The sequence below is a fragment of the Onychomys torridus genome, chromosome 2, assembly GCF_903995425.1.
Source record: "Onychomys torridus chromosome 2, mOncTor1.1, whole genome shotgun sequence".
Lineage (NCBI taxonomy): Eukaryota > Metazoa > Chordata > Mammalia > Rodentia > Cricetidae > Onychomys > Onychomys torridus.
Genome location: NC_050444.1, coordinates 149,723,643 through 149,750,777, shown reverse-complemented (window position 1 = coordinate 149,750,777; position 27,135 = coordinate 149,723,643). Strand labels below are relative to the sequence as shown.

General features: G+C 49.5%; 1 protein-coding gene, 1 non-coding gene and 1 pseudogene across 2 annotated transcripts in view; 2 read left to right on the top strand and 1 right to left on the bottom strand.

The window, feature by feature from the left end:
* Asap3 (ArfGAP with SH3 domain, ankyrin repeat and PH domain 3) overlaps window positions 1-27,135 on the bottom strand; it is a 48,947-nt gene that overhangs the window by 14,191 nt on the left and 7,621 nt on the right. The window contains exons 2-6 of the mRNA XM_036178901.1: window positions 7,420-7,492; window positions 7,193-7,338; window positions 6,544-6,618; window positions 5,529-5,578; window positions 30-141 (exon numbers count right to left, since the gene is read on the bottom strand). Coding sequence (XP_036034794.1) covers window positions 30-141; window positions 5,529-5,578; window positions 6,544-6,618; window positions 7,193-7,338; window positions 7,420-7,492 — 456 coding nt within the window. The remainder of the gene's footprint in view (window positions 1-29; window positions 142-5,528; window positions 5,579-6,543; window positions 6,619-7,192; window positions 7,339-7,419; window positions 7,493-27,135) is intronic.
* On the top strand, window positions 13,907-14,013 carry LOC118578933. The gene has a single exon (XR_004944322.1). It is a non-coding gene; the product is annotated as a U6 spliceosomal RNA (small nuclear RNA).
* Window positions 14,969-16,713, top strand: LOC118578176 (annotated as a pseudogene).

Genomic DNA, 27,135 nt, shown 5'->3' with positions numbered 1-27,135 from the left:
AGCCCATCCTCACTGGAGTCACACCGCACCTCACACATATGCAGCTGGAAGAGTCGTCGCTCTCGCTGTGTGTCATGGGACAGGTCTCCGTGGCTTCCTCCTGTGACCCTGGCTCGATCCCTCTCCTTCTCCAGCTTGGCCCTAGGTCATAAAGAGAGAGACATTTGAACAAGCCTCACCAACCCGTATCCCATCCACCATCCCTTCGATGGAGCCATGGGGTGGGGGGACAAAATCCTTCTCTGTGCCATCTGTGTGCTAGGACCAGCAACAAGAGAGGGGGGCCAGGTCTGGGGAATCCAGGGGGGTCACGGAGGAGAAAGACACTAATCAAATCACAGTCAGGAGAGTAAACGAGAGACCTAGCCTCATCACGGCAGCTTAGGCATCGATGTCTGTGCTGGGACTAGAACCCTGAGATACCAGCTTGGAAGGAGCTAGGCCTGGGCAGGAGGTGGAAGACTCAGGGAGCTGTGCAGAGATGGAGAGGGGTGGGATACTGCCTGAGGCAACGGCAATGGGGAGGCAGGACCACAGTGGGCCTGGTTCCCACCGGCTAAGATTCTGGGTCTTTAGAGCAAAAGGGAGGGAGGGCTTGATTTTATGCCAGAGGTGATGAAGACCGGATGGGACCAGGGATGACTAGTTCTGATTAGCTAGAAGGGACTTAGAGATGTGTGTGGGACAGATGACCACAGAGCCTTGGTCCTCATGAGCTCACAGAGCTTCCCAGTCAAAGATCTGAAAGCCTGTGGCACCCAGCTCCAGGGCAGAGAGCTCGCCTAATACTCATGAATGTCTGGTTCAATCTCCACACCTCCCCACTAAAGAATGAAATAACTAGGACCTCTCCCCTGTGCCCCAACAGATCTCCAGGAGAACTGTTTCTCTTCTTTGGGGATGGTGGGTCCAGGAAGTCTCCCACAGCAGCCAAGAATGTATTTGCACATCTCAGGCTGGGTGCTGGCATCCATGAACCCCACGTACAGGAGACACTTGCTTAACAGTTCTGCATCCCAGGAAATGTGAGCCCTGAGCACAGCAGAGCAGGCACATGGGGTGGGACTAATCCCAGCTTTGCAGCCAGTGAGTTGCACGGCTTCCCCTCTTTGAGCCTCAGTCTTCAAATCTGGAAAACGGGGTGGCCTTCTATAGATAGGCAAGTAGGAGACTGAGCAAGCAGAAGAGAGAGTTGAGTGGGGGGAACAATGTGACTCTGAGAGGTAAAGACAGGTATCCAGGTGTAATGAGGAGGGAAAGAAAAATAAGACTCAAGGCACGTCGTGCACCTGCCAACCTTAATGCCTTAAGCTAGGTTGTGATGCCAAGTCTCCTGCACACCTCTCCCGCTGCCCTCCTCTCCATCATATCAAAGTGCCCGCACATCCTGCCCTCTGCGTGGATACCACCACGGCACAGCCACTGTGTTTTTCCTCATGATTTATTGAGTCACTTCTCTTCTTGTCGTATAAACCAGCAAAATCCAATAAGGCAGGGCCCCTGGTGCCGGGGTTGATTATTTATTTATTTCCTACCTATGGACTGGGGGTGACAGCAGCGCCTTCTCCTGCCGGGGGAGCAAACCTGGTAACGGTGTAGAGAGTTTTCCCAGCTCCTGCCACTAAGGAAGCTCTTCCAGAGCGCCAAGTGTGATTCTTCCTAATCTACTCTTCTCAGAGATGGGGTCTTCTGTATGTAGCCCAGTCTGGCCTCACTGTGCACCAGAAGACCATCTTGTCATTCTGACCTTCCAGCTTCCACCTCCCAAATGCTGAGACTGTAAGTGTGCATCACACCAAGTTTTTTTGTTTTGTTTGTTTTTTGTTTTTGTTTTGTTTTGTTTTTCTGAGACAGGGTTTCTCTGTGTAGTTTTGGTGGCTGTCCTGGATCTCACTCTGTAGACCAGGCTGGCCTCGAACTCACAGAGATCTGCCTGGCTCTGCCTCCCGAGTGCTGGGATTAAAGGCGTGTGCCACCACTGCCTGGCCACACTAGGTTTTATACAGTCCCAGGGAGCAAGCACAGGTCTTGGTGTGTGCTAGGCAATCATCTACCAACTGAGCTACACCCCCAACCCAACTATTATTTTTTAAGCACTGATTTTGTACCAGGGCTTCACACACTAAAATGATAAGCCCATGAGGCAGACTTATTACCCCATTATACAGATGAGAAGCTTAAGGCTTGTCCAAGTCACACAGCTATTAAGTGGCAGAGGTGGAATTCAAATCCAGCTCTATCTAATGCTAGCACCCAGAGGATGGGGCTGGTGACCAATATAGTGGCTCAGATCCACTCCACCATCTTGGTTACCACCATCTACAGATATCCACACTGTCTTTGTTAGAATTTACAGTTGGGGTAATAAAGCTGAAACTCAGAAAAAGTAAGTTGTTCAAGACCACAAACCAGGGATGGAGAGATGGCTCAGTGGTTAAGAGACTGGCTGCTCTTTCAGAGGACCCAGGTTCAATTCACAGTCTGCACATGGAGGCTCACAACCATCTGTGGCTCCAGTTCCAGGGGAATCTGATGGTCTCCACAGGTACTACATGTACACAGTGTAGACACTCACCCAGGCACACATACATAAAATTACATGTCAGGGGCAATGCTAGGGGCAGGGGTCTGTCTGAGCTTCTGCTTCTCAGGCCCTTCTCCATTATTCTGATCCCAGTTCTGGCACAGAGAGATGGAAAAATCTTGCTGGATACTTTTGGTTTTAGATTTATTTAATTTTATGTGTATAAGTGTTTTGCCTGTGGTATGTGTAGCACATGTGTGCCTGGTACCTGAGGAGGTCAGAAGAAGGCATCAGACCCTCTAGAACTGATGGTTGTTACAGATATACTGGGAATCAAACCCAGGTCCTCTGCAAGAGCAGCCAGTGCTCTTAACCAAGGAGCCATCTCTCCAGCCCCAGCACCGGGTACTTTAAATGCACTGTAAAATTGTGCCATTTTACAGATGAGGAAACAGATCTGTATGGACCAGCCTATTATCTATTCCATGGTCCTTGGGAAGCACAGGACTTGGCATGTCAGCAGCCCAAGGTAGAGAGAGTGTCCTCTTTCCTTGGGCTCCAGAACTATGCAGATGGTGTTGGCAGCCTGAGCTAACCCAGTACTGCCTGGTCTGGCATGCATGTGCTAGAACAATGCAGGACCTTCCAGCTCACTAGCATCAGACAAGACATGGAGCCCCATGGAAAGGAATGCACAGTCACTTGTATCAGGACGTGCCACTCGAACACAGTCCTAGTCAGGGCCAGCCACATCAATAGCGTGTCAGTAACCATGGCAACCCTTGTCTTGTTTTGTTTTATTTCCGAGACACGGTCTCACTTCCCTGACTGTCCTAGAACTCAATATGTACACCAAGCTGGCCTTAAACTCATAGAGATCTGCCTGCCTCTGCCTCCCAAGTGCTGGGATCAAAGGCACATGCTACCACACCTTTGAAATCTCACAGAAAGTTTACTAGAAAAAGTTAGTAAAGGCAGAGTTTCTAGAATTATAGGGAAAGATGATTCTGTCCATTTTGGTAGATGTGGCTCTCTCTACAAGGCTAAGGGAAGAGGAGAGTCACGTGGTTCCCTCGGCAACTCATACAGATAAGGCTAGCCTGTGTCTCTATTGCCCATTTTTGGACCTCCGTAATGAGCAGATGGCCACACCCCATCCCAGGCAGGATGAGGCCCTGTGCTCACAGCTATAGGGGAGGAGAGATGACCTTTCAGTCTGGACCTGGCCAGGTGTGCATGACTCAAGGAGACGGAAGGATAATAAATGCTCTCTGGAACCCATCCCACAGCAGTCATTATGCATGGTAGCAAATATTAGTTCTCAGGATGCTTCCTCCAGGACAGGGAAGATTAAATACACTGCAGAATGTATCTGTTGGCACACCTTGCCCCAGTTAACTGTTGCTGTCTGAAAATATGTACTAATGCAGAAAGATGGGTCACATTTTGGCTCCTTTTTTAAAAACAAACAAACAAACAAACAAACAAAAAAACCAGGGTTTCATGCACCCCTGACTAGCCTCAAACTCCGTATGTAGGGTGGGTAACCTTGAACTTCTCACCTCCTGCCTTCTCTTCCTGAGTACTGGAATTACAGGTCTGTGCCACCGCCACACCCACTTATATTATGCTGGGGATTAGACCCAGGGTGCAATAGGCAAGTACTTTCTCCCTCCTCCTCCTCCTCCTCCTCCTCCTCCTCCTCCTCCTCCTCCGCTTCTTTTTCTTCTTTTCTGAGACAGCCCTGGCTGTCCTGGAACTAGCTCTGTAGATGAGGCTGGCCTGGAACTCACACAGATCTGCCTGCCTCCTGAGAGCTGGGATTAAAGGCATGCGCCACTACACACTGAACTATACCCTCAGCCCTGTTTATTGTTGTTTGTTTACTTGCTTTTGAGACAGGGTCTCATTATGGTGTCCTGGCTAACCTGGAACTCACTCTGTAGACCAGGCTGGCCTCCAACTCAGAGAGATGAGACTGCTTCTGCCTCCCGAGTGCTGGGATTAAAGGTGTGCACCACCAAGCCTAGCTATTGTTCTCACTTTTGAGGCAAGGTCTCTCTATGTACCAGGCTGCCTTCAAATTTGCAATCCTCCTGCCTCACCCTCTCAAATACAAGCATTATAGGTATACATAACCATATCCAGCATCACAGGATATTTTTAAATAAAAATAGCAGATTATATAACATGGTTACTTTGATCTCAGTCCTGTCACCATATTTCACTGTATAAAGAAGAAAAAAAGTACAACAATATTACTGTCTCATTCCTGGGGATTAAAGGGTTTTCTCCTATGCTTTGGTAGTGTCTCCTACTTCACCTTCATATTTATTTATTTATTCATTTATTTATTTATGGTTTTTCGAGACAGGGTTTCTCTGTGTAGTTTTGGTGCCTGTCCTGGATCTCAGCCTTGAACTCACAGAGATCCGCCTGCCTCTGCCTCCTGAGTGCTGGGATTAAAGGCACACACCACCACTGCCCAGGTATAAGCAGACTAATTTTTACAAGGAAGAATACAGGTTCTGAAACAGGAACCTGAGAGAGCCCAAGGAGTCTGCTTAGGAAGGGTAGGCCACTGGATGCCGCAGACTCCTCTGTCCCTGGGATGGCCCATAGCTGGTGGAAGACATACAGTATGGTGGGGAGCACAGGAAGCCTGGGCATGCCACCACCTCCCCTCTCCTTCTATGTCCAACCCCATGTTCGCAGCTACCATCTGCAGTCCAGCTGTGTGGCCCTGAGCTAACAACTCAATCCCTTTGGGCCTCTGGACACTAGCACCTCCTTCTCAGGGCCGAGTGATCTTGAGGACTCAATGTCCCTGTCCACATGGGCACCATCCCATGGCCCTATCACAACAGCTCCCTTGGGTTGTCTTGCAGCAGAGGCCCCAGCAGCCAGCCAGGCCTGGCCTAAGAGCCAGAGACCCTGAAGACACATCCTAAAGTCAGCTTCCATACAAGCACCCTCCCAAGCCCACCCTTCCAAGGCTACTTACACTTTGGTTTCATAGTCTTTCCACGCCTTTTCCAGGTGCTTTTTGGAATCCTGGGTTGAAAAAGAAAAAACAAGTTGGCCAAAGGGAGCCCTGAAATAAACAGTACACTCTGCTACTTTGAGAGGGACCTCACTCTGAAGTTATGTTATCCAGAGCTGTTCTCCAACTGACACACACTAACATACCCAACCAACTCCCTTCCCGAGGTCAGTCCACCCCAACTTCTCCCTAGAGTTGCTAAGAACCAGTCAGGTGTGGTAGGTTCTGGCCTGGGGTGCAGCTGACCTCTGGGCTCTGCTCTGAATCTTCTCATGGGCCGTGGAGGATGAGGGCAGGAAGATGAAGGTCAAAACACCACCCCTATTTTATCCCACCGATTTCCCCTGTCAGATATGGGGCCACCCTCTTACCAGGAAGAATATGAATGCACAGACTGGTTGAGAAGTCTCCCTAAGGCCACACAGCAAACCAGGAAGACACAGCTGACTCCTAGTCTGGCTAGCCTGGGCCAGATGGCTGAGCCTGAGCTAGCCCAGCTATCCACACCCTCATAGACAGCCTCAACTTCTGAGAAAAAAAAAGTCACCTGTCTGGTCTGGGAGGTTCCCAGGCTGGTATCACTTTGAAATGAGGACAGTTCCTCCCCCATGCTTTGTGGGGCAGACTGCCCAGGGAAGTGACGCTGCCACCCTCCATTGAAGGACCTCTCTGATGGACCCAGAGCTACCAGATGCAGAGGAGGAGCGGTAGGGCACTAGGGATCCTGGGCCTGCACCCTGAACCTCCCATGTACCAGCACTGGGAAGCATGTCTCACTATCCTTTAGCCTGCTAGTAAAGGTGAGGAGCCAGAGCCACAGGCCAAACTCTATGTGTGGCATGGATGCCAGGCCCTCCCTCCACTGACCCAGGGCCAGTATGAGGCAGTACTCTTGCGGTGACAGCCCCTGACTGGCCTCTCCTTCTGCCCTACATCACTGTACCCTCAGCCACCCCTCCCCCACATGGACACTCACATGTCGCCCGTCCCTTAGCTGGCCCCTCATCAGACTGTCCAGCGGGAAGGAGACGATGTTGTTCAGGTTCTGAACCTGCAAGAGCAGAGAGCCCGCCCCAAGGGGATCAGGGTCCAGAGAAGTACGAGAAGGCAAAGGACAGACACTCCTGTGGCAGTGTCGAGGCAGGGAGAGGAAGAGAGGAAGGGGCAGAGGAGGGCGGGGGTGTTGGACTCAGTGCCCTCCCCGGACTGCCCCACCTCTGCATGGGACCCTTCCTGTCCTGTTGCAGGACTGAGGACTGCCTTTGCTCCTGAGTGAAGCAGAGTAGTGCAGGGAAAAGTGAGGCTAGGAATCAGACAAAGCTGGGGGTTGGGGGTGTCGACGGTGATCCCAGCATTCAGAAGGCCGAGGCAGGAGTGGGGCCAGTCTCAGAACAACAGAGGAAAGATGCGTCAGAACTGTACAGAAAGTTCAGGTCAGGGATCAGAGGTCAAGGGGCATAACTGACTGACTCATCCTGGTCAGTCCTGAAGATAGATGCTGGATTCAGGTTGGAGAGATGGCTCTGTGGTTAAGGGCTGCTCTTGGAGAAGACCCAGGGTTCAGTTCCCAGAAACAAGATGCTGGATTTGCCCTAAGTCTGGCGGGGAAGAAGCAGGAGCCTCACCAGGTTCTTGAAGAGTGCGGCCACCTCACGGGTGAACACAGCCAAGTTCAGGAAGCCAGTGGACAACTCATGGCTGTTCTGGGATAGGTGACTATTCCCCAAGGCCTCCACAGCCTCTCGGTACTGTTCCTCATTCTCCACATGGCCTGCAGACAAGGAAAGGCTCTCAGAGCTGGCTGTAGGCCTGGCTGGGCCCCGGGCCCCAGACCCCAGGCGGGCTCACTCACCGAGGCCAGAGCTGTGGATGGCCCGCACAGCCTTCTTGATCCTCTGCAAGATAGCCTGGTCTCCTTCCAGGACCTGGGGACAAAGTGTACAAGGTTCAGTGGGACAAAGTAAGAGGGCCTTGACTTCAGGATTCCACCCTCCAAACACAGACACACAGACACACAGAGACACACACACAGACACACAGACACACAGAGACACACACACACACACACACACACAGACACACACACACACACACAGACACACACAGACACACAGAGACACAGACACACAGAGACACAGTGACACACACAGACACACACAGACACACACAGACACAGACACACAGACACACAGAGACACACACACAGACACACAGAGACACAGACACACAGAGACACACAGACACACACACAGACACACAGACACACACAGACACACACACACACACACAGACACACAGAGACACACACACACACAGACACACAGACACACACACAGACACACAGAAACACACACACAGACACACAGAGACAGGCACACAGAGACAGACACACAGACACACAGAGACAGGCACACAGACACACACACACACACAGATAGGCACACAGACACACACACACACACAGACACACACACACAGACACACACACACAGACAGACACAGGCACAGGCACACAGACACACACACACAGACACACACAAATACACAGAGACAGGCACACAGAGACAGGCACAGGCACAGACACACACACAGATACACAGAGACACACACACAGACACACAGACACACAGAGACAGGCACACAGACACACACACACACAGAGACAGACACAGGCACAGGGACAAAGACACACACACACAGACACACACAGACACAGACACACAGACAGGCACACACACACACACACACACACACACACACACACACACACACACACACACACACACGAGTCTTGCTGTCCTCTGAACTCCTCTCTGGGCCCCCCCTTCCAAGCATAAGCTGACCACTCTCTTCTGCCTGACCATACAGAAGCCACAAAAAAAAAACAACCAAGCCACTCCAAGAAGACTACAGACTTTCTCACCCAACTTAGTGCCAGCCAGCCTGCCACATAAACCTAGAGATTCAGAGATTCAAGGGAGCCAACAGGCTTTTGGCTTAACCTGACCAAGGCTACCTTTTTTTTTTTTTTTTTTTTAAGATTTATTTATCTATTATTTATACAGTATTCTGCCTGCATGTATGTCTACACACCAGAAGAGGGCACCAGATCTCATTATAGATGTTTGTGAGCCATCATGTGGTTGCTGGGAATTGAACTCAGGACCTCCGGAAGAACAGCCAGTGCCCTTTAATCTCTGAGCCATCTCTCCAGACCCCACCACAGTTTCTTTTTTGTTTGTTTGTTTGGTTTTGTTTTTTGAGACAGGGTTTCTCTGTGTAGTTTTGGTGTCTGTCCTGGATCTCACTCTGTAGACCAGGTTGGCCTCGAACTCACAGAGATCCGCCTGGCTCTGCCTGCCGAGTGCTAGGACTAAAGGTGTGTGCCACCACCACCCAGCTCCACCAAGGTTTCTTAAGCTATGGGTCACATAACTAAATGTGAGGATCACAAATGATTTGGCAATAGTAAAATGTTTCTGAAAATGTGATGACCAAACATTAATTCAAAAATCAAACACATAATGAATCTGAGATATTTCTCGCAGGGTTCACCCACGCTGTATGAGGCAATTTGATTCTGAACACACAACATGAGCACCTTACACTGTGTCCCATTTCACCACACAGTATCAACAAATGCAGCCTGAAACATCTTGGTGCACATTCGAGAGACTTGGGTATGTTAGGAACTGCAGGGGTTCTGTTGTATATACAAAGCTTTCTGCCCTTACAGAAACACAATGGGGGGTTGGGGATTTAGCTCAGTGGTAGAGTGCTTGCCTAGCAATTGCAAGGCCCTGGGTTCGGTCCTCAGCTCTGGGGAAAAAAAAAAAAAAAGACAGAAACACAATGGTTTGATTATAGGAAACAGAGACTGAATATTCTCCTACTATTCCTCAGCATGGATCAAATTAGTCCTATCTGGGACCTGGAGAGATGGCTCAGTAGTTAAGAGCACAGAGTGCTCTACAGAGCACCCAAGTTCAACTCTCAGCATCCATATTGGGAGGCTCACAGCCAGCTCTAACTCCAGCTCCAGGGGATCTAATGCCCTCTTCTGGCCTCCACAGGTACCCACACACAACGTGGTAAATGCATACACATCCACATATACATAAATAAAAACATACTAATATCTTGGGCTGGGCATGATGGCATACACCTTTAATCCTAGCACTTGGGAGGCAGAAGCAGGTAGATCTCTGTGAGTTTGAGGCCAGCCTAGTTTACAGAGCGAGTTCCAGGACAGCCAAGGCTACACAGAGAAACCCTGTCTTGAAAAACCAAAAAGAAGGAAAAGAAAAGGAAAGAAAAGAAATCTATTAAGGGGGAATTTCTGAGAGAAGCCTGGGAGGGAAGGTGTTTGGAGAAAGGCAGAGGGTTTCCAGGCCCCTGTAATGACAGTGGTGAACCAGGAGCTCAGGTTCTAGCCTCCAGCATCCATCACACAGGTTCCTGCACATGCTAGGTACACAGCTGACTTCTTGGTCCTGGCCACACACACAGAGGTAGATGGACATCACCACGACCACTTTACAGGTGAAGCTGAAGGAAGACATCAGGTCATGGGCAGAGTCAGAACTTAACGCAGGATGGGCCAAATCCACACACTCCAAATGCGCACATCCAGCTGACACACAAGAGTCAAGGGCATGGCTTTGATTCATGGACCACCACCACCTCTGAACCTCAATCCCAGCTCCACTACCTCCACCAGTGTCCCCACCGTCTCCTTGAAAGTAGGGGAGAACCAGAAAGGAGAGAGAGGATCTGGATAAAGGAAGCAAAGGTGGGGCTGGAGAGAGATGGCTTGGCAGTTAAGAGCACTGGCTGCTCTTCCAGAGAACCAGGGTTCAATTCCCAGCACCCACATGGCAGCTCACAAATGTCTGTAAGTCCAGTTCCAGGGGATCCAACACCCTTACACAGACACACATGCAGGTGAAACACCAATGTATATAAACAATTAATTATTTTTTCCATTAAAAATTTTTTAATTGAGAAAATTATTTAATTTTTTAAAAAAGAAAGCAAAATTGGCAGCAGTCCTCAATCACCCCGAGCCTGTTCTACAGAAAACAGAATATAGCCAGTGGTTGTATTCCAGAGTGTATTCCAGGACAGAGAGGTGGAAATCAGGGAGACACAGACTTCAGCGCAAACAGGACGTTCCCAAGGGAGGAAGAACTTCCTCCCTAGGGAATGAGCTCTCCACCACTTGATGTATCCAAGGACTTCAGAGTGAAGGAGACTGAGGCTCTAGATTCTAAATCAGAACTGATGGGCAAGGGCTGGCAAAACGGATCAGCGGGTAACGGTGCCTGTGCGTGGGCCTGATGACCTGAGTTAGATCCCAGGGTCCCCAAGCTGACAGGAGAGAACTGAGTCCCCAGAGTGGTCCTCTGACCTCTACACTTGTGTCTTGATATGTTCACTCTCACGAGTGTGCACACACACACACACACACACACACACACACTCGCAGATACACTGAAATAAATATATAAATGAAATTTAAATGTAAAAACTGGTGGCCATCTAGATTTCTCTCAACATTGAGAGTCAGTACTTCTATGCAAAAACCTGAATATGCACTGGACAAAGATGGATGAAAACCAGCTCAAAAGAATTGTATCTGAACGTGGGAAACCCAGGAGAGTCCTTCAGGCAGCCTGGCCTGTGCAGACCAAGAAAAGGCCTGAATTTCAATCACTGGCTATGCCCTCTGTGCCCCTCACCCACCCAAAACACACACACACACACACACACACACACACACACACACACACACATACACACTCTGGCTCTTGGTCTGTGCTTTCTGCCTGTGCAAAAGGCTAGAGATGGCAGCATCAGGCCATGCCCGGATGCCCTGCCTTCAGCCTGCACCTCTTCTTGGGTCGGGATGCATCAATAGTACCCATTCTTCATCCCTGTGGCTCTGCAGTGCCAGCCGTGGTTACCATGGCAACCCAGCAAAGGGGCAGAAAGATTAGCAGTAAGGCCCTGGGAGCTGCAGATTAAGTTTCTCTAGCAGACACTGACTTCTTTGGACCATTATAAATACAAGGCACTGATACCAGTTTTGTGTCTGCAGTGACCTTCACGGCTATCATCAATCAACAACAGTAGTTTCCCACTGGCTCTGGGTTTGTCATTCTGCTGAAGTGACTCTCCAGGGACCCTCCACCTGGAAACCCCTGCTGTAGCCTACAGCTGTGCTGAAGCAGGAGGTTGGACCACTTACTTCTTTGCTCTGGACCGTGAGGATGTCTCTGGACAGACCAAGCCACAGAATATTAGAGCAAACCCATTATCTGTAACACTCCATAGACTGAAAGACTAAAGCCCAGAGGCATTCTTCTCCAGGTCTCACTGAAAACGCAAACGGACTAAGGGAAAGATGGGAGCCAGAACCCAGACGTGCTGGCGAGACGGCTCTGTGGGTAAAGGAATTTGCTAGCAAGATGGATGGACTGAATTCAAAGTCTGGGACCCGCACGGCAGAAGGGGAGAACTGATTCTGTCAAGTTGACCTCTGATCTCCACGTGTGCACTATGGCATGTGCGAGTGTGCACACACGCATATGTATGTATACATAACATAAATAAACGCAAATTTAAAAGTAAGAAGAAAACAAAACCTCCGTGGGCAGTTCACGCCTGTCACCACGGCCGGTGGCAGAGGCAGGTGGACCTCTGTGAATTTGAGGACCTCCTGCTCTAGCAGTGAACCCCAGGCCAGTCAGGGCTACAAACAGCACTGTCTCAAAAGCAAAAGACAAAACAAAACAAAAACCAGATGGAGCTTTTTTTTAAAAAGACAGTTACTCTGTACAGCCCTGGCTGTCCTGGAACTCCCTTCATAGACCAGGCTGGCCTTGAACTCACAGAGATCCTCCAGCCTCTGCCTCCCAGTGATGGGATTAAAGGTGTGCCTGGCTGACTATTCATAAGGAAGTACACATGATGTAAGCACCCCAGTATTCTAATGAGGCCACGGAGACGGGTGTTTGTTTGCTGGTTTCTGTCTGGAAGATGAGTCAGTAAGACTCAGGGTGAAGAAAGTCACCTCAGCTCACACAGCTCCATCTGTGTCCCATTCCTTGTGACCTAGACCCTGGAGGTCTGTCCACAAACTGTGACCAGCACCTCTGGAGTTACACTTATCAATTTAAAAAGTTCTCCTGTTCTGCCAGCAAGATCTGGAAAGGAGAAAAAGAAAGGGTCTCATAAACTCATTTGACCACCTTCTAAAACTGTGTATGGCTCTTCTGCCCAACAAGCCCCAGTCTCAAAGCAGCCCTGGGGTCCGGGTCGCCGCAGGTCCTCCCCACTCTGCAACCTTTCCCAAACCTCTAACCAACAACTGTGTGGGGAGGTCACGGAAGCCTTGCTGCTCAAAATGAGTTCTGTGAGGTAGCCAGTCCTGCCTCCTTTGATCTCAGACTGTAGTGCACAGGGAAGATTAAATTACATGTTCTAGATATGAAACATGGTCATTAAAGCAGGTTATTTGAATGCCCAAACCAAATTACAGTAAACACATTTAGTAAATAATGTAGAAACTGCAAACAGTCCCAGAAGAAGTGAGTCGAGAGAGAGAGAGAGAGAGAGAGAGAGAGAGAGAGAGAGGAAAGAATAGAGAAGGGGGATTTTGTTTGTTTGTTTGTTGAGACAGGGTTTCTCTTTATAGCCCTGGCTGTCCTGGAACTCACTCTGTAGACCAGGCTGGCCTCAAACTCAGAGATCCACCTGCCTCTGCCTCCCAGGTGCTGGGATGGGATTAAAGGTGAAAGCCACCACCGCTTGGACTTGAGAAGAGAGGAATTAAACTCTTTTGTGTGTGTGTGTAGTCCTAGGGATCAAATCCAGGGTTTTGAGCATATCAAGGAAGTGCTTTACCCCGGAGCTACAACCTCAGTCCTGGAGAGGAAATCTCAAGTCTTTAAAATATAGATCAACAAACGACATTATGAACCTTATTTGAGCCCTGATATATTTTTTTTAATTTTTATTTTCCGGAGCTGAGGGTCGAACCCAGGGCCTTGTGCTTGCTAGGCAAGCGCTCTACCACTGAGCTAAATCCCCAACCCCGAGCCCTGATATTTTTAAAGATTATTTCTTATTTATGCACACGGATGTTTTAATGTCTATCACTACTTGCATGCAGTGTCCAAGAGGGCCAGAAGAGGGCATCTGATCCTCTGGAACTGGAGTTCCAGAGGGTTGTGAGCCATGGTGCAGCGACAGGGAATTGAACCTGGATCCTCTGAAAGAGCAGCTAGTGCTCAACCATCTCTCCAGCCCGAGCCAGTCCTTAAAAATTAACTGTGGTGCTCGCGTCAGCAGCACATAGACTAAAATCGGAACGATACAGAGAAGATCAGCATGGCCCCTGTGCAGGGATGACAGGCAAATTCGTGAAGCGTTCTATATTTAAAATAATAATAATAATAATAATAATAATAATAATAATAATAATAAAGAGCTGCAGCTGGGTGTGGTGGCACACATCTATAATCTCCATCCTTGAGAAACTGAGAGGAAGGAGGAAGTTCCATGTCAAGGAGAGATCCAGGCCAGTTTGGGCCAAATAGTGAAAGCCTGTCTCAAAGAGCAACTGAGGGCTGGGAGACAGCTCAGTCAGTAAAGCGCTCACCTCACAAGTGTGAGGATCTGAGTTCGAATCCCCAGAATTGTGGTGGTATTATGTTCCCCAAAATATTGTGCACTCTAATAAACTTATCTGGGGTCAGAGACAGAACAGCCACAATATTAAACATAGAGGATAGGCAATGGTAGCACATGCCTTTAATCCCAGCATTCCAGAGGCAGAGATCTGCCTGGATCTCTGTGAGTTCAAGGCCACACTGGAAACAGCCAAGCAGGGTGACTCACGCCTTTAATCCCAGGAAGTGATGGCAAGAGGCAGAAAGGTATTTAAGGCGTGAAGGAGCTATAGCCTGGTTAAGCTTTTAGGCTTTTGAGCAGCACAGTTCAGCTGAGATCCATTTGGATGAAGACACAGAGGCTTCCAGTATGAGGAAATAGAATCAGCTGAGGAACTGGCGAGGTGAGGAAGCTGTGGCTTGTTCTGCTTCTCTGGTCTTCCAGCTTTAACCCAATACCTGACTCTGGGTTTGTTTTTATTAATAAGACCTTTTAAGATTCGTGCTACACAGAACCCATGTAAAAAGCTGAGTGTGAGTGGGTGGGGGTGGGTTAGGGTAGGGGGACCACAAAAGCACACTTTGTTTAAAAATGTCATAATGGGGCACAGAGTCAGAGGGCTGAAGCGCACTGAATGTTTCGAGGGCCGCCGACCCCGCAGCCTAAGAGCCCCCGCTCCGCCTTTCCTGGAAGCCTGAACCGCTGTGCAGCTTATTCCTGCAGCCATGTCCACCAATGAGAACACTAACTCACCAGCTCCCGGCTCAACAGATTCAAGAACAAAGGAAAAGACAGCACTGAAATGCGGCGCCGGTCAGATAGAAGTTAATGTGGAGCTGAGGAAAGCCAAGAAAGATGACCAGATGCTGAAGAGGAGAAACGTCAGCTCATTTCCTGATGATGCTACTTCTCCACTGCAGGAAAACAGTAACAACCAGGGCACTGTCAATTGGTCTGTTGAGGACATTGTTAAAGGCATAAACAGCAACAATTTGGAAAGCCAGCTCCAAGCTACTCAAGCTGCTCGGAAACTGCTTTCTAGGGAGAAACAGCCTCCTATAGACAACAACATCTGGGCTGGTTTGATCCCAAAATTTGTTTCCTTCTTGGGCAAAACTGATTGTCATCCCATTCAGTTTGAATCTGCTTGGGCGCTTACTAACATTGCTTCTGGAACATCTGAACAGACCAAGGCTGTGGTGGATGGAGGCGCTATCCCAGCATTCATTTCTCTCCTGGCATCTCCCCATGCTCACATCAGCGAGCAAGCTGTATGGGCTCTTGGAAACATTGCAGGTGATGGTTCTGTTTTCCGGGACTTGGTTATCAAGTTTGGTGCGGTTGACCAATTGTTGGCACTTCTTGTGATTCCTGACCTGTCTTCCTTGGCATGTGGTTGGTTACTTACGTAATCTTACCTGGACACTTTCAAACCTCTGTTGGGACAAGAATCGCGCACCCCCCTTAGATGCCGTTGAGCAGATTCTTCCGACTTTAGTTTGTCTCCTGCATCACAATGATCCAGAAGCATTAGCAGATTCCTGCTGGGCTATTTCCTACCTGACCGATGGTCCAAACGAGCACATTGAAATGGTGGTGAAGACAGGAGTTGTGCCCCAACTTGTGAAGCTTTTAGGAGCTGTTGAATTGCCATTGTGACTCCTGCACTAAGAGCCATAGGGAGTATTGTCACTGGAACTGATGAACAGACTCAGATTGTGATAGATGCAGGAGCCTGCTCACAAACCCCAGAACTAATATTCAGAAGGAGGCCACGTGGACAATGTCAAACATCACAGCTGGACGCCAGGACCAGATACAGCAAGTTGTGAATCATGGCTTAGTCCCATTTCTTGTTGGTGTCCTCTCTAAGGCAGACTTTAAGACACAGAAGGAAGCTGTGTGGGCTGTAACCAACTACACCAGTGGTGGGACTGTTGAACAGATTGTATATCTTGTTCATTGTGGCATAATAGAACCTTTGATGAACCTCTTAAGTGCAAAAGATACCAAAATTATTTTGGTTTTTCTTGATGCCATTTCTAATATCTTTCAGGCTGCTGAGAAACTAGGTGAGACAGACACTCAGTATAATGATTGAAGAGTGTGGAGGCTTGGACAAAACTGAAGCACTACAGAGCCATGAAAATGAGTCTGTAGACAAGGCCTCCTTAAGCTTGATTGAGAAATACTTCTCATTGGAGGAAGAGGAAGATCAGAATGTGGTACCAGAAACTACCTCTGAAGGCTTTGCCTTCCAAGTTCAGGATGGGGATCCCGGGACCTTTAACTTCTAATGTCCAGCTGAGGCACAAAGTTGCTAGCTATGTGCTGTGTTCTTCATAAATTTGTCTTACTGTTTCTCTACTAAGAACTCTTTTTAAATGTGGTTTGTTATTGTAGCACTTTTTACAAAGAAACTATACTTGAACAGTTGTGAACTGTACATACTATATAAAACTGTCCTGAGTTCCTTATTTCTGTGTGGAATTTCGTATCCTGAAGTGTCCTGTAAATAAAGACTAGGTTCCAGTCTTCTTTAAAAAAAAAAAACCAAAAACATAATGGAAGCCAGGTGAAGAGGTGTATGTCTTTAATCCCAGCACTTGGGAGGCAGAGGCAGGAGAATCTCTGTGAGTTTGATGCCAGCCTGGTCTACATGGTAAGTTCTAGAACAGCCAGAGCTACATAGTGAGAGACTGTCTGAAAAAACAAAAAATTTGGGGTTGGGGATTTAGCTCAGTGGTAGAGTGCTTGCCTAGCAAGCACAAGGCCCTGGGTTCAGTCCTCAGCTCTGGAAAAAAAAAATTATAATGGTATCATATAGAGTTGTTTTTAATTTATATATATATATATAAATTATAATGGTATCTAACACATTATATGCCATTTAAAAAATTTAATGAAAGCTGGGTATGGTAGTGCATGCCTGTAATCTGGGGTGGTGAGATGGGAGGTAAAGATGGATCCCTGAACTCTGATAGCCAGCTAGCCAGTCTACACGGTGAAGTTCCAGGCCAATGCCTCCAATAAAAGGAAGACACTTGAGGACCAACACCCAAGGTTATCTTCCAACCTCCACACACACATCCAACCTCCACACACGTGTGCACACCATCATAAGGGCGTGTTCACTCATCCACATCCACACACATAAAAATAAAAGGTCTTAGGACAACATGGAGTAATTGATGATTCAGGGATATTGGGATATTGTTAAAGTTTGGGGGACAATGATGGTAACATAGTTACACAAACAGCATTCTTACTGCTTAGAGAGGCATACCCCACTACTGAAGGATGAAATGATAAGATGGGACTTGTTTCAAAATAAGATGAGTGATCCCAACATGGTAACATCTGCACTGCCAGTACTTAAAGGTAGAGGCAGTCGGAGCAGGAATCCAAAGCCATTGTCTAGTATGTAGTGAATTTGAGGCTAGCCTGGGCTACATGAGATCCTGTCTCAAGAAAAACAAACCAAAGAAAATAGAAGGCAAATCAAAATAAATAAGAGTTGGAGCCAGGCATGGTGGCACATGCCTTTGATTTCGGCCCTCATGAAGCAGAGGCAGCATGGTCTACATAGCAAGCTCCAGGCTAGCCAGGGCTACATATGAGACCCTGTCTAGAGAGAGAAGGGGCAGGCAGGTGGTGTGGACCAGGGAGGAATAGCAAGGGGTGGATGGAGTTGGCCAGCTTAATGTTTCTGTCAATGTTTTAAGTTTCCCATAAAAAGTAAAAGTTGGGCCAGGCGGCGGTGGTGCAGGCCTTTTATCCCAGCACTCGGGAGACAGAGCAAGATCCAGGACAGGTACCAAAACTGCACAAAGAAACCCTGTCTCGACAAAAAAAAAAAAAAAAAAAAAAAAGTAAAAGTTGGGTGGTGATACATTGTGCATCCTAATAAACTTATCTGGGCTCAGAGGACAGAACAGGAACTAGGCAGACATAGAGGCCAGGCAGTGGTGGAACTCACGCCTTTGATCCTATCACTTGGGAGGCAGAGATCCATTCGGATCTCTGTGAGTTCAAAGCCACACTGGAAACAGCCAGACATGGTGACTCACTCCTTTAATCCAAGGAAGCAAAGGCAGAAAGCAGAAAGGTATATAAGGTGTGAAAACCAGGAACTAGAGCTGGTTAAGCGTTTAGGCTTTTGAGCAAGCAGTCCAGCCGAGATCCATTTGGATGAGGACTCAGAGGCTTCCGGTCTGAGGAAACAGGATCAGCTGAGGAACTGGCGAGGTGAGGGAGCTGTGTTCTGCTTCTCCGATCTTCCAGCATTCACCCCACTAACTAGCTTCAGGTTTGATTTTATTAATAAGAACTTTTAGGATTCGTGCTACAGAGTTGGGGGCTGGAGAGATGGCTCGGTGGTTAAGAGCACTGCTCTTCCAAAGGTCCCCGGTTCAATTCCCAGCACCCACCCACATGGCAGCTCACGGCTGTCTGTGGCTCCAATTCTAGAGGATCTGACACCTTCATATAGACATACATGCAGGCAAAACACAAGCGCACTAAAAATAAATTTTAAAAAGGAAAAATTGGGGGCTGTAAGGTGAAAGAAAAAGACACTTGTTGAAACCAGTAGGCTAAGAGTGAGTAGGCCCAAGATTCTTTACCAAGCAAATAAAGGAGACAAAAGAGCTCTCAGGGAGAGCAGAGCTGAGCACTGCTCATACATAGAGTAACCTGAAACTCGCTCAGCGACTTCAGAGCTGTACAGTGAGCTGGCCCCTTTCAGCCTTCAGTAAGAGAGAATGAGACTGGGAGATTCTGGGGCCAGGCCTGGTGGGAGGGTCCCAGGGGAGACAAGGAGGGACAGAGGCGGTCAGTCAGGGAGTGCAAGGTAGAGACAGGAGACTGCTCCTGGCCTGGCCTAACCCTTCTCAGGCGCGGTGACTCTCACACCAGTCTGTATGTAGTCCCTCTGGGCTGCCAGCTCCCGCCACCCAATAAGAATGGCAGTCTCGGAGTTGGGGATTTAGCTCAGTGGTAGAGCGCTTGCCTAGCAAGCACAAGGCCCTGGGTTCCATCCTCAGCTCCAGCAGTGGAAAAAAAAAGAAAGAAAGAAAGAAAGAAAAAGACTGGAAGTCTCAACCACTCCCTTCTCAATGACGAAGGAACTCATCTACAAGTGAGCTGTGCTGTCCATGTTGGGCACTAATTTTGCTCCTCATCCAGCACATCCCAAGAGAAGCTTAGAGCCTAGAGAGCCCCGGCCTGGGTGGCTGGTACAGGAACAGAGAGGGTAAGGCTGGGCCTAGAAATGTTGCCAGCCTCATACTTCTGGGGTAACCCCAGCTCAGCTCCACCACCAAGAGTTGACTGCGGGCCCCTGGAAGACTGACCTGGGGGCACCACAGTCATGGTGAGTTCCTGCCATCCTCTGGGTGTGGGGGATGGAGGATGAGGCTCTGTCCTGTCTCAGTACTCACAGCTTAGGTCAAGACAGCACACCAGTGAGGAGGTGCCTGCTAAGGGCTGAGGATGCTTGGCAAACCCAGGGCCAGGGCACAGAGCAGTCCTGGACCCACCTAGGAGAAGGGATGCATCTTCAGATCCTAAGATGAGGAGCCACAGGCTGAGCAAAGCAAGAGAGGACTCTATGGAGGGTCAGGCACCTGAGTTAAGCCTCTGGTTGCACAGTGAAGACCCCTGGAAGGGTGAACGGCAGTGAGTGGACATGTCTGTCCATCGCTGCATGCCAGGCTTTATTCCCAGCACCAGGCCCACGCTGTATTTCCTGTGGAGTCCTTTCACCAAATGCAGGTTTTATAGATGAGGAAACTGGACGGCTGGAAGTTATGGCATGTGCCTAAAGAAGGCCTGGAACCTAGATGCTTAGCCAGGCAGGCAGATTCCAGGGGCCAGGCTTTAACAATCCCCTGGGTTTTACCCTACAAATCATGGAGCACCTAGAGGGTCTGAACAAGGTCTTGGGGTAAAAAAGTTTGGCTCTCGAGGGCAGCTGCAGCTAATGCCCAGGTAAGAGACATGGTGACGGTACAGCCAGCTCTGGCCTGGAGCTCATGACCCAAGAGGAAGGACACAGATTCCACACTAGCTGGAGAGCCGGCACCCTGTAAAATGGCCCAGTGGCCCACTTGAGGGCTGTGGCTTTGGGGCAGTGGCTCTGCGGTGCCTCACTCTATCAAGCATACCCTGTAGGTAGTGATTAGTCTCCTCATTTCACGGAGGGAGGAGGGAGGCAGGCCAGGGAGGCTGGGCAACCAGGTTCAAGGTCTCTCACTTCCCTGCCCCAGCAAACCATGATACAAACCCAAGGGGTAGGAAGGAGCCCTGTCATCTTTTTCTCTTCTTCCTTCCATCTCTTTTTTTTTTCTTTTGGGAGGGGGAATCTTTTATAGCTTAGGGATGACCTTGAACTTCTGACCCCCCTGCCTTTACCTCCAGAGTGAACCCAGGGCTTCATACATTTGAGGAAAAGACCCTAGTAGGCCTTTTCTCTAGCCCTCCCCTCTCCTCTCCTCTTCTCTCTCTCTCTCTCTTTCTCTCTCTCTCTCTCTCTCTCTCTCTCTCTCTCTCTCTCTCTCTCTCTGGAGTCATACTCTATAGCCCAGACTGGCTTCACACTCATAGCAATCCTCCTGCCTCAGCCTTTCACATTCTGGGATTATCAGCATGTGTCACCAGACCCCCACACCGGATTTCCCAATCATCTTTTCTCAAGAGTGCCAACTCCTCTAACAGGGATGTCTTCAGAGGCAACCCAGGAACACAGAGGGACCAGCCTCCCATGCACACGTTCAAAGCTGCATGACCAAGTGACTTGGACCCGAGGCTGGAGGGGGTGAGGTACTGAGTTTTTGGCCTGCCCCCTCTGTGTACCCAGAGAAAGCTCCTTCTCCTTCTAAACCTCAGTTCCCTCATCTGCAGTTTAGATCTGACAGATGTGAGTTGTTAGGCCCATTCCAAGGGATGCTTGGCACTCAGAGCTGAGTTCACGATGCCCTGCAAGGCTGCTCCAGCCTGGTCAGCCTCAGGACCACAAGTCCACCAGTGACTTCACCCAGTGTCCCTGTGTCCTGGGCCTGCATGTCCTGCTGAGCAGTCAGAGGTACTTGAGGAGAGCAGAGTTCAACCCTCTACCTCACACAGCCCTATAAGATCCAGGCCTGGCCAGTAGGGCGGCTTTGCCCCGGCTCCCCCATGCCTGGGCCTCCCTCTTCAGAGCCCCTCATCTGGAATGAAGAAACTGGGCGGTGACAGGGAAGGCGCCTGCTGGCTCTGCCATTTATTATTTCAGGACTTTAGCGGCTTTCCTTCCTGTGAGGATGGAGCCCAAGCCTGCCCTGTGCCCCCATAGACCCCAGGTGGGGCCTCTGCAGATGGTTCCTAGCCTGGGAAGCAGGCCAGCCGGGCCAGCTCAGTCCCTCACTGCCCCTTGAGGGGTAGTTGGAGGTGGAGAGGAAGAGGGGCTACAGGAAAGGAGCCACACCCTCCCCCACATGGAGGCCTCCATAAACCCCAAATTTCCTGGCTGGGATTTTCCTCAGGAGACTTCTCGGCAGTGATGAGCTAAGAGAGCAAGAACTTTGCTGGACCGATAGCCGAAGATTCCCGAAGATTCCCAGCCGACCCCTGGCTGTGAGCCCTGGATTCCACCCAGGCGAGGGAGAGAGCCTGGCCTGCTGGACAGAAAAGTAAGAGATCTGGAGCCTGGCGCCCTCTGGCCTCGACTGGTAGCCAGGACAAACCCCCCCCCTCCCCACTCTTCATCATGAGCCCCTCTGGCACCAGCTACGGAGCACTTGGCAATCTTGACCATGCTGAGCTGTATCCAGTCACCTCAGCTGCTCCTTCTGCCTGGAGGACTCTTCTTCCTTCTGGAAACAATCATCTCTCCTGACTCAGCATGAGGGTCGCCCCAACCCCCACCACTGCAAAACTGACCTGCCCTGGCTTTCATCACCAGTGCCAGCTGTAGGCTTTTATCCTAGCCCTTACCGTCCTGTGTGCCATACACATGACCTTGGGGGCGAGACTGGAAGCAGAGGGGAGGGAGTGCCTCCTACGTGTGTCCATAGGTGGAGGCCAGGGAAGGGCATCAGATGCCCTGTTCCGTCACTCTCTGCCGTATTCCTTTGAGACAGGGTCCCTCACTGAACCTGGAGCTGGGCTGGCAGCCAGTAAGTCTGTCCATCTCTGATTCCTGCAGTGCTGGGATGGCAGGCACTGGCGTGACCACGCTCAGCTGCTGGGATTTGAACTCAGGTCTCATGCCTGTGCAGCCAATGCTCTTACCCACGAAGCCATCTTTCTAGCCCTTCATTACTTTCATATATGCATCACCCACCACAGGGGTATCCATTAATACCTATGGGATGAATGAGTGATTGAATTAATTAGTCAGTTAATTACTGTTATCAAGGCCCCACAGGAACACAGAAAGGCAGCAGGGATTAAGAACTCCAATTGTCATAGTATGATGTCCAAGTTTGGGGTCCAGTCCTCTTAGCTGTGTGGTGTGAAGCAAGTGACTTAACATCTCTGAACCTCCATTTCCTGTTATCAAGTGAGATAGAGCACTGAACCCCTTCAGCATTTAAGTGGCTGCCTTGGGGTGCTGTGCATAGGAAGGGTCTCCTAATAGCTGTCATTGTCCCGTAGCTGCTTTTTCAATATCCCCAGGCTTCCCAGGAGAACTACCCAGAGTGCCAAACAAAACTAAACAAACCAATAAACAAACACTGGCACCTCCCTTGAGGCCTATGACCTCAAGGACCCTGGGGACAGCATGAGGAGCCAGGCATCACCAGCAGAGGTAGGAAGCTCAGCTCTGGGCCAGCTTCCCAGGTGCAAATCCTGGCTCTGCCACTTCCTGCTGGCAGAGTAGCCAGATTTAGAAAAATAAATACACAACACCCAGCTGGATTTACATTTCAGACAACTGATAAACAACTTAGGGGTTGAAGTACGGCCCAGATATTGCAAGGCCATCCTGTATGCTACCTGGCAATCCTGCCTGCTACCTTATCCCTCGATGCCCTGGTAGGTTCCTTCCATGGGAAATCACCCAAGTGAGTCTGTGGAAAACACTTCTTGCTCCATATGCTAAGCTAGGCAAAGGGACAGACTTTAAAAATGCAATGCTGGCCAGGCGGTGGTGGCGCAAGCCTTTAATCCCAGCACTCGGGAGGCAGAGCCAGGCAGATCTCTGTGAATTCAAGGCCAGCCTGGTCTACAGAGTGAGATCCAGGACAGCTAGGATTGTTGCACAGAGAAACCCTGTCTCCAAAAACAAAACAAAACAGAGAGAGAGAGAGAGAGAAAATGTACTGCTCTTCCAGAGGAGCCCTCCTTTGGTTCCCAGCACTCACATCATCGGTCTCACTACTTGCCAACAGCTGCATTCATATGCACATACTCACACTCAGGGACACACACACACACACACACACACACACACACACACACAATTTTAAACGCATATTTATTCATTCATTCTTTATTATGTATGGTGCTGGAGGTTGAATGAGGACCTCATATGCTAGGCAAACACTCTACCATTAGGCTGTATCCCCATTTTATTTTATTTATTTTGTTTTGGTTTTTCGAGACAGGGTTTCTCTTTAGCTTTGGCGCTGCCCTGGATCTCGCTCTGTAGACCAGGCTGGCCTCGAACTCACAGAGATCCTCCTGCCTCTGCCTCCCGAGTGCTGGGATTAACAGTGTATACCACCATGCCCAGCTGCAGTACACTGTCTTAACCCCAAACCATCTCTCTATCCCCCAAATACATGATTTTTTCAGTGGAGATGTAGCTCAGTGGTAAAGTACTAGTGCAAAGAGTGTGCAAGGCCCTGAGTTCAATTCTCAGCAGGAGGGAGAGAGAGGAAGAGAACAAAGAAGCGGGGGAGGGAAAAGTTTAAAGTGGGAAATTTTAGGTAATGTAAATTTTATCACCACTTTAAATAAAACTACCTAATGGCATCACAGGAGACTGTAATACGCAGCCAGGCCTGAGCCTCTGGGGCAGGTTAGTAACAAATGCTTGCTTCAGGAACAGGTAGATGGGAGAGCAAAGGAAGATCCTGCCTCCTTTAAAACCAGGCTCCAGAGAGGCACACACCTTTGATCCCAGCACTCAGGAGGCAGACAGGTGGAGCTCTGTGAGTTCAAGGCCAGCCTGGCCTACAAAGCAAATTCCGGGACAGCCAGAGCTATACAGAGAAACTCTTGTCTTAAATAAACAGACAAAGGCTCCAGGCCTGGCAGTGCATACCTATAATCCCTGCACCTGAGAGGCCAAAGCAAGCAGATCACTGCAAGTCCAAGGTCAGCCTGGGCTACAAATGAAGACCCTGTCTCAAAAATCCTAATAAAAAGATGGTAAAAAGCAAACACACAGGTTCCACACTTCACTGTCTAAAGCGCAGAGCCCTTTCCGACCCGGCCCCAGGGCTGCACGGACTCTTCACTCATATTCACTCCAAGCAGCTGCCTCTTCCCTGTTGCAGACACACTTCAGTGTCTGTTATGTGCCAGGTCTGTGATGAAACCCTAGCAAAGAATTGTGTTAGCATGCTCTCTGACTTAGACATGGGGAACTGGATTCTGAAAGGTTAAACTATTATCTGGGGTCATACAGCCAATAGTAATTCAAAGCCAGGTCTGTCTGACCTCACTTACTGATTGCAAATGGATACGTGGGCCATAGGTTGATCGTGCTTTCAAGGACGGAGTCCTTTCCTACCAGATGGAGCCCTTGTCTGGTCACCTCTAGGACCTCAGAAATAGCCTTTGTGCCCACGGGGGTTCTGTGACTATGGTTAATGGGTCATTGACCTCTAGTGGGCCTTCAAAGCTTTCTAATCACTTTCATATTAACTGCTCAGCCACCTGGAGAATTTCCAAGCGGCTCCTGCTCAGGCCTTGCCCCTGAAAGACTCTGATTCCATAGGGTCAAGGTGGAGCCCACAGTATTCGAGGTTCTTTAAACTCGTGTAAGGTCTAGAACAAGAATGGAGGAACCTTCAGCTACCCGATCAGTGGCTGGAGAGGTTGAAATGACATTCCTGGGGCCAGCCCGGGAGCCTGACAAACCTGTATGCTCTCCTGGAAACATCGGGCCTCTTAAGGTACTTAATCTGCCTAAAACCTAAGTGATTGAAGACTGGGGATGTAGCTCAGGTGGTAGAGGCTAGCATGCGTGAAGCCCTGGGTTCAATCCCTAACACTGTACAAACTGGATGGAACATTTTGCAGTCCCGCAGGAAGATGGGGAGTTCAAAGTCATCGTCAGGCACATAGCAAGCTCAAGGCTAGCCTGAGCTACAGGAAATGCTGTCTCAGGAGAATAAATAGCAAGGCCTGGGGAGACAGCTCAGTCAGTAAGGCACTTGCTGGACAAGCATGAGGACCTGAGTTCAGATCCCTGGCACTCACATAAATAGCCCGGCTCACAGTACTTCTGTGAGGTAGGGACAGGCAAATCCCTGGAGGTCACTGGCCAGGCAGCAAGGAGAGACCCTATCTCAAAATACAAAGGGCAAGAGCAGTTAAGCAAAGACATCTGAGGTTAGCTCTGGCCTCCCACACGCACATGTCCAAGTTCACCAACACACACATTCACAGATCCACAACAACATATGCCACAGCCACCCACCACCCTACTCACCACCCTCACACACATCACACACACATGCTACAGTTAAAAAAACAACAAAACTAGATGCTCACCGGGTGGTGGTGGCGGCGGCGGCGGCAGCGGCGGCGGCGGCAGCAGCGGTGGCGGTGGCGGTGCACACCTTTAATCCCAGCACTTGGGAGGCAGAGGCAGGTGGATCTCTGTGAGTTCGAGGCCAGCCTGGTCTCCAAAGTGAGTTCCAGGAAAGGCACAAAGCTACACAGAGAAACCCTGTCTCGAAAAACCAAAAAAAAAAAAAAAAAAAAAAACAACAACAACAACTAGATGCTCAAACTGCCTTTGAGGGTGTTTCTTCCTTCCAAAGTTTCAGTTTCTCTTCCCAGATCTACCTTGTCACTCCAATGACCAGAAACAGCTGGCATCAGCCAAGGAAAATATACACTCAAGGCCGAAGTATGCAGGACAGACGTGGAGACCAGGCTGAGGCCGACCCTCTCACCCCAGACAGAGGTGCAGAGGTGGGAGGGTAGGAGGGGCAGGGCTGGGCTCCCAGATCCCCAGTTCTCATTCACCTCTCTTCATTCTCTTCAAAGTAGCAGACAAATCTCCTATAACCTGTGCACATCTCTCCAGCACACAGGAGAACATGACACCAACCCTGTTCACACACTTGCCACTGACCTCCGCAGTGCCAAAACCATTGGTGGTTTCGCTGTCTGCTTATTTAGCTTCAGAGGCACCCTGACAGCTGGCCACCGCTCCCGCCTCCAAACATTCTCCCAGCTCTCAGGTCCTGCAGTCTCCAGGTCCCTCTCTACTTCCTTAGAAGCTCCTTTTCAGTCTCCTTCACTGGCTTCTTCCACTCTCTCTCCAGACTTCACCTTCCCAGAGCAATGGCCTGGGCTCCTGCATTCCTCTCCTAGAGGTGATCTCATCCATTTCCACCACTAGGATGGATGTAAATGAGATGCACAGATTCAGGGACTTTGGGAGTACTGGGTTATAGACTCCCAGACACCCTACACACTAGTTAGCCCGTGCCAAGGACATCTGACATCATGACACAAGTCTTAGCAGGCCATGTCTCATAAAAGGCAAAGAGACTGAGTTCTTGCTTTTCCAGGTTCCCCTGCACCTAGGCTCAGTTAATAAGAGGCTCTCACTGTGGGTCTGAGCCAGAACAACAGAGCACGAAAAGTCCATTCGCAGGGCTGATAAGCAACAGTAGTGACAGTGTCCCAGGGACAGTGACACCTCAAGCTGTGGCATTTACTG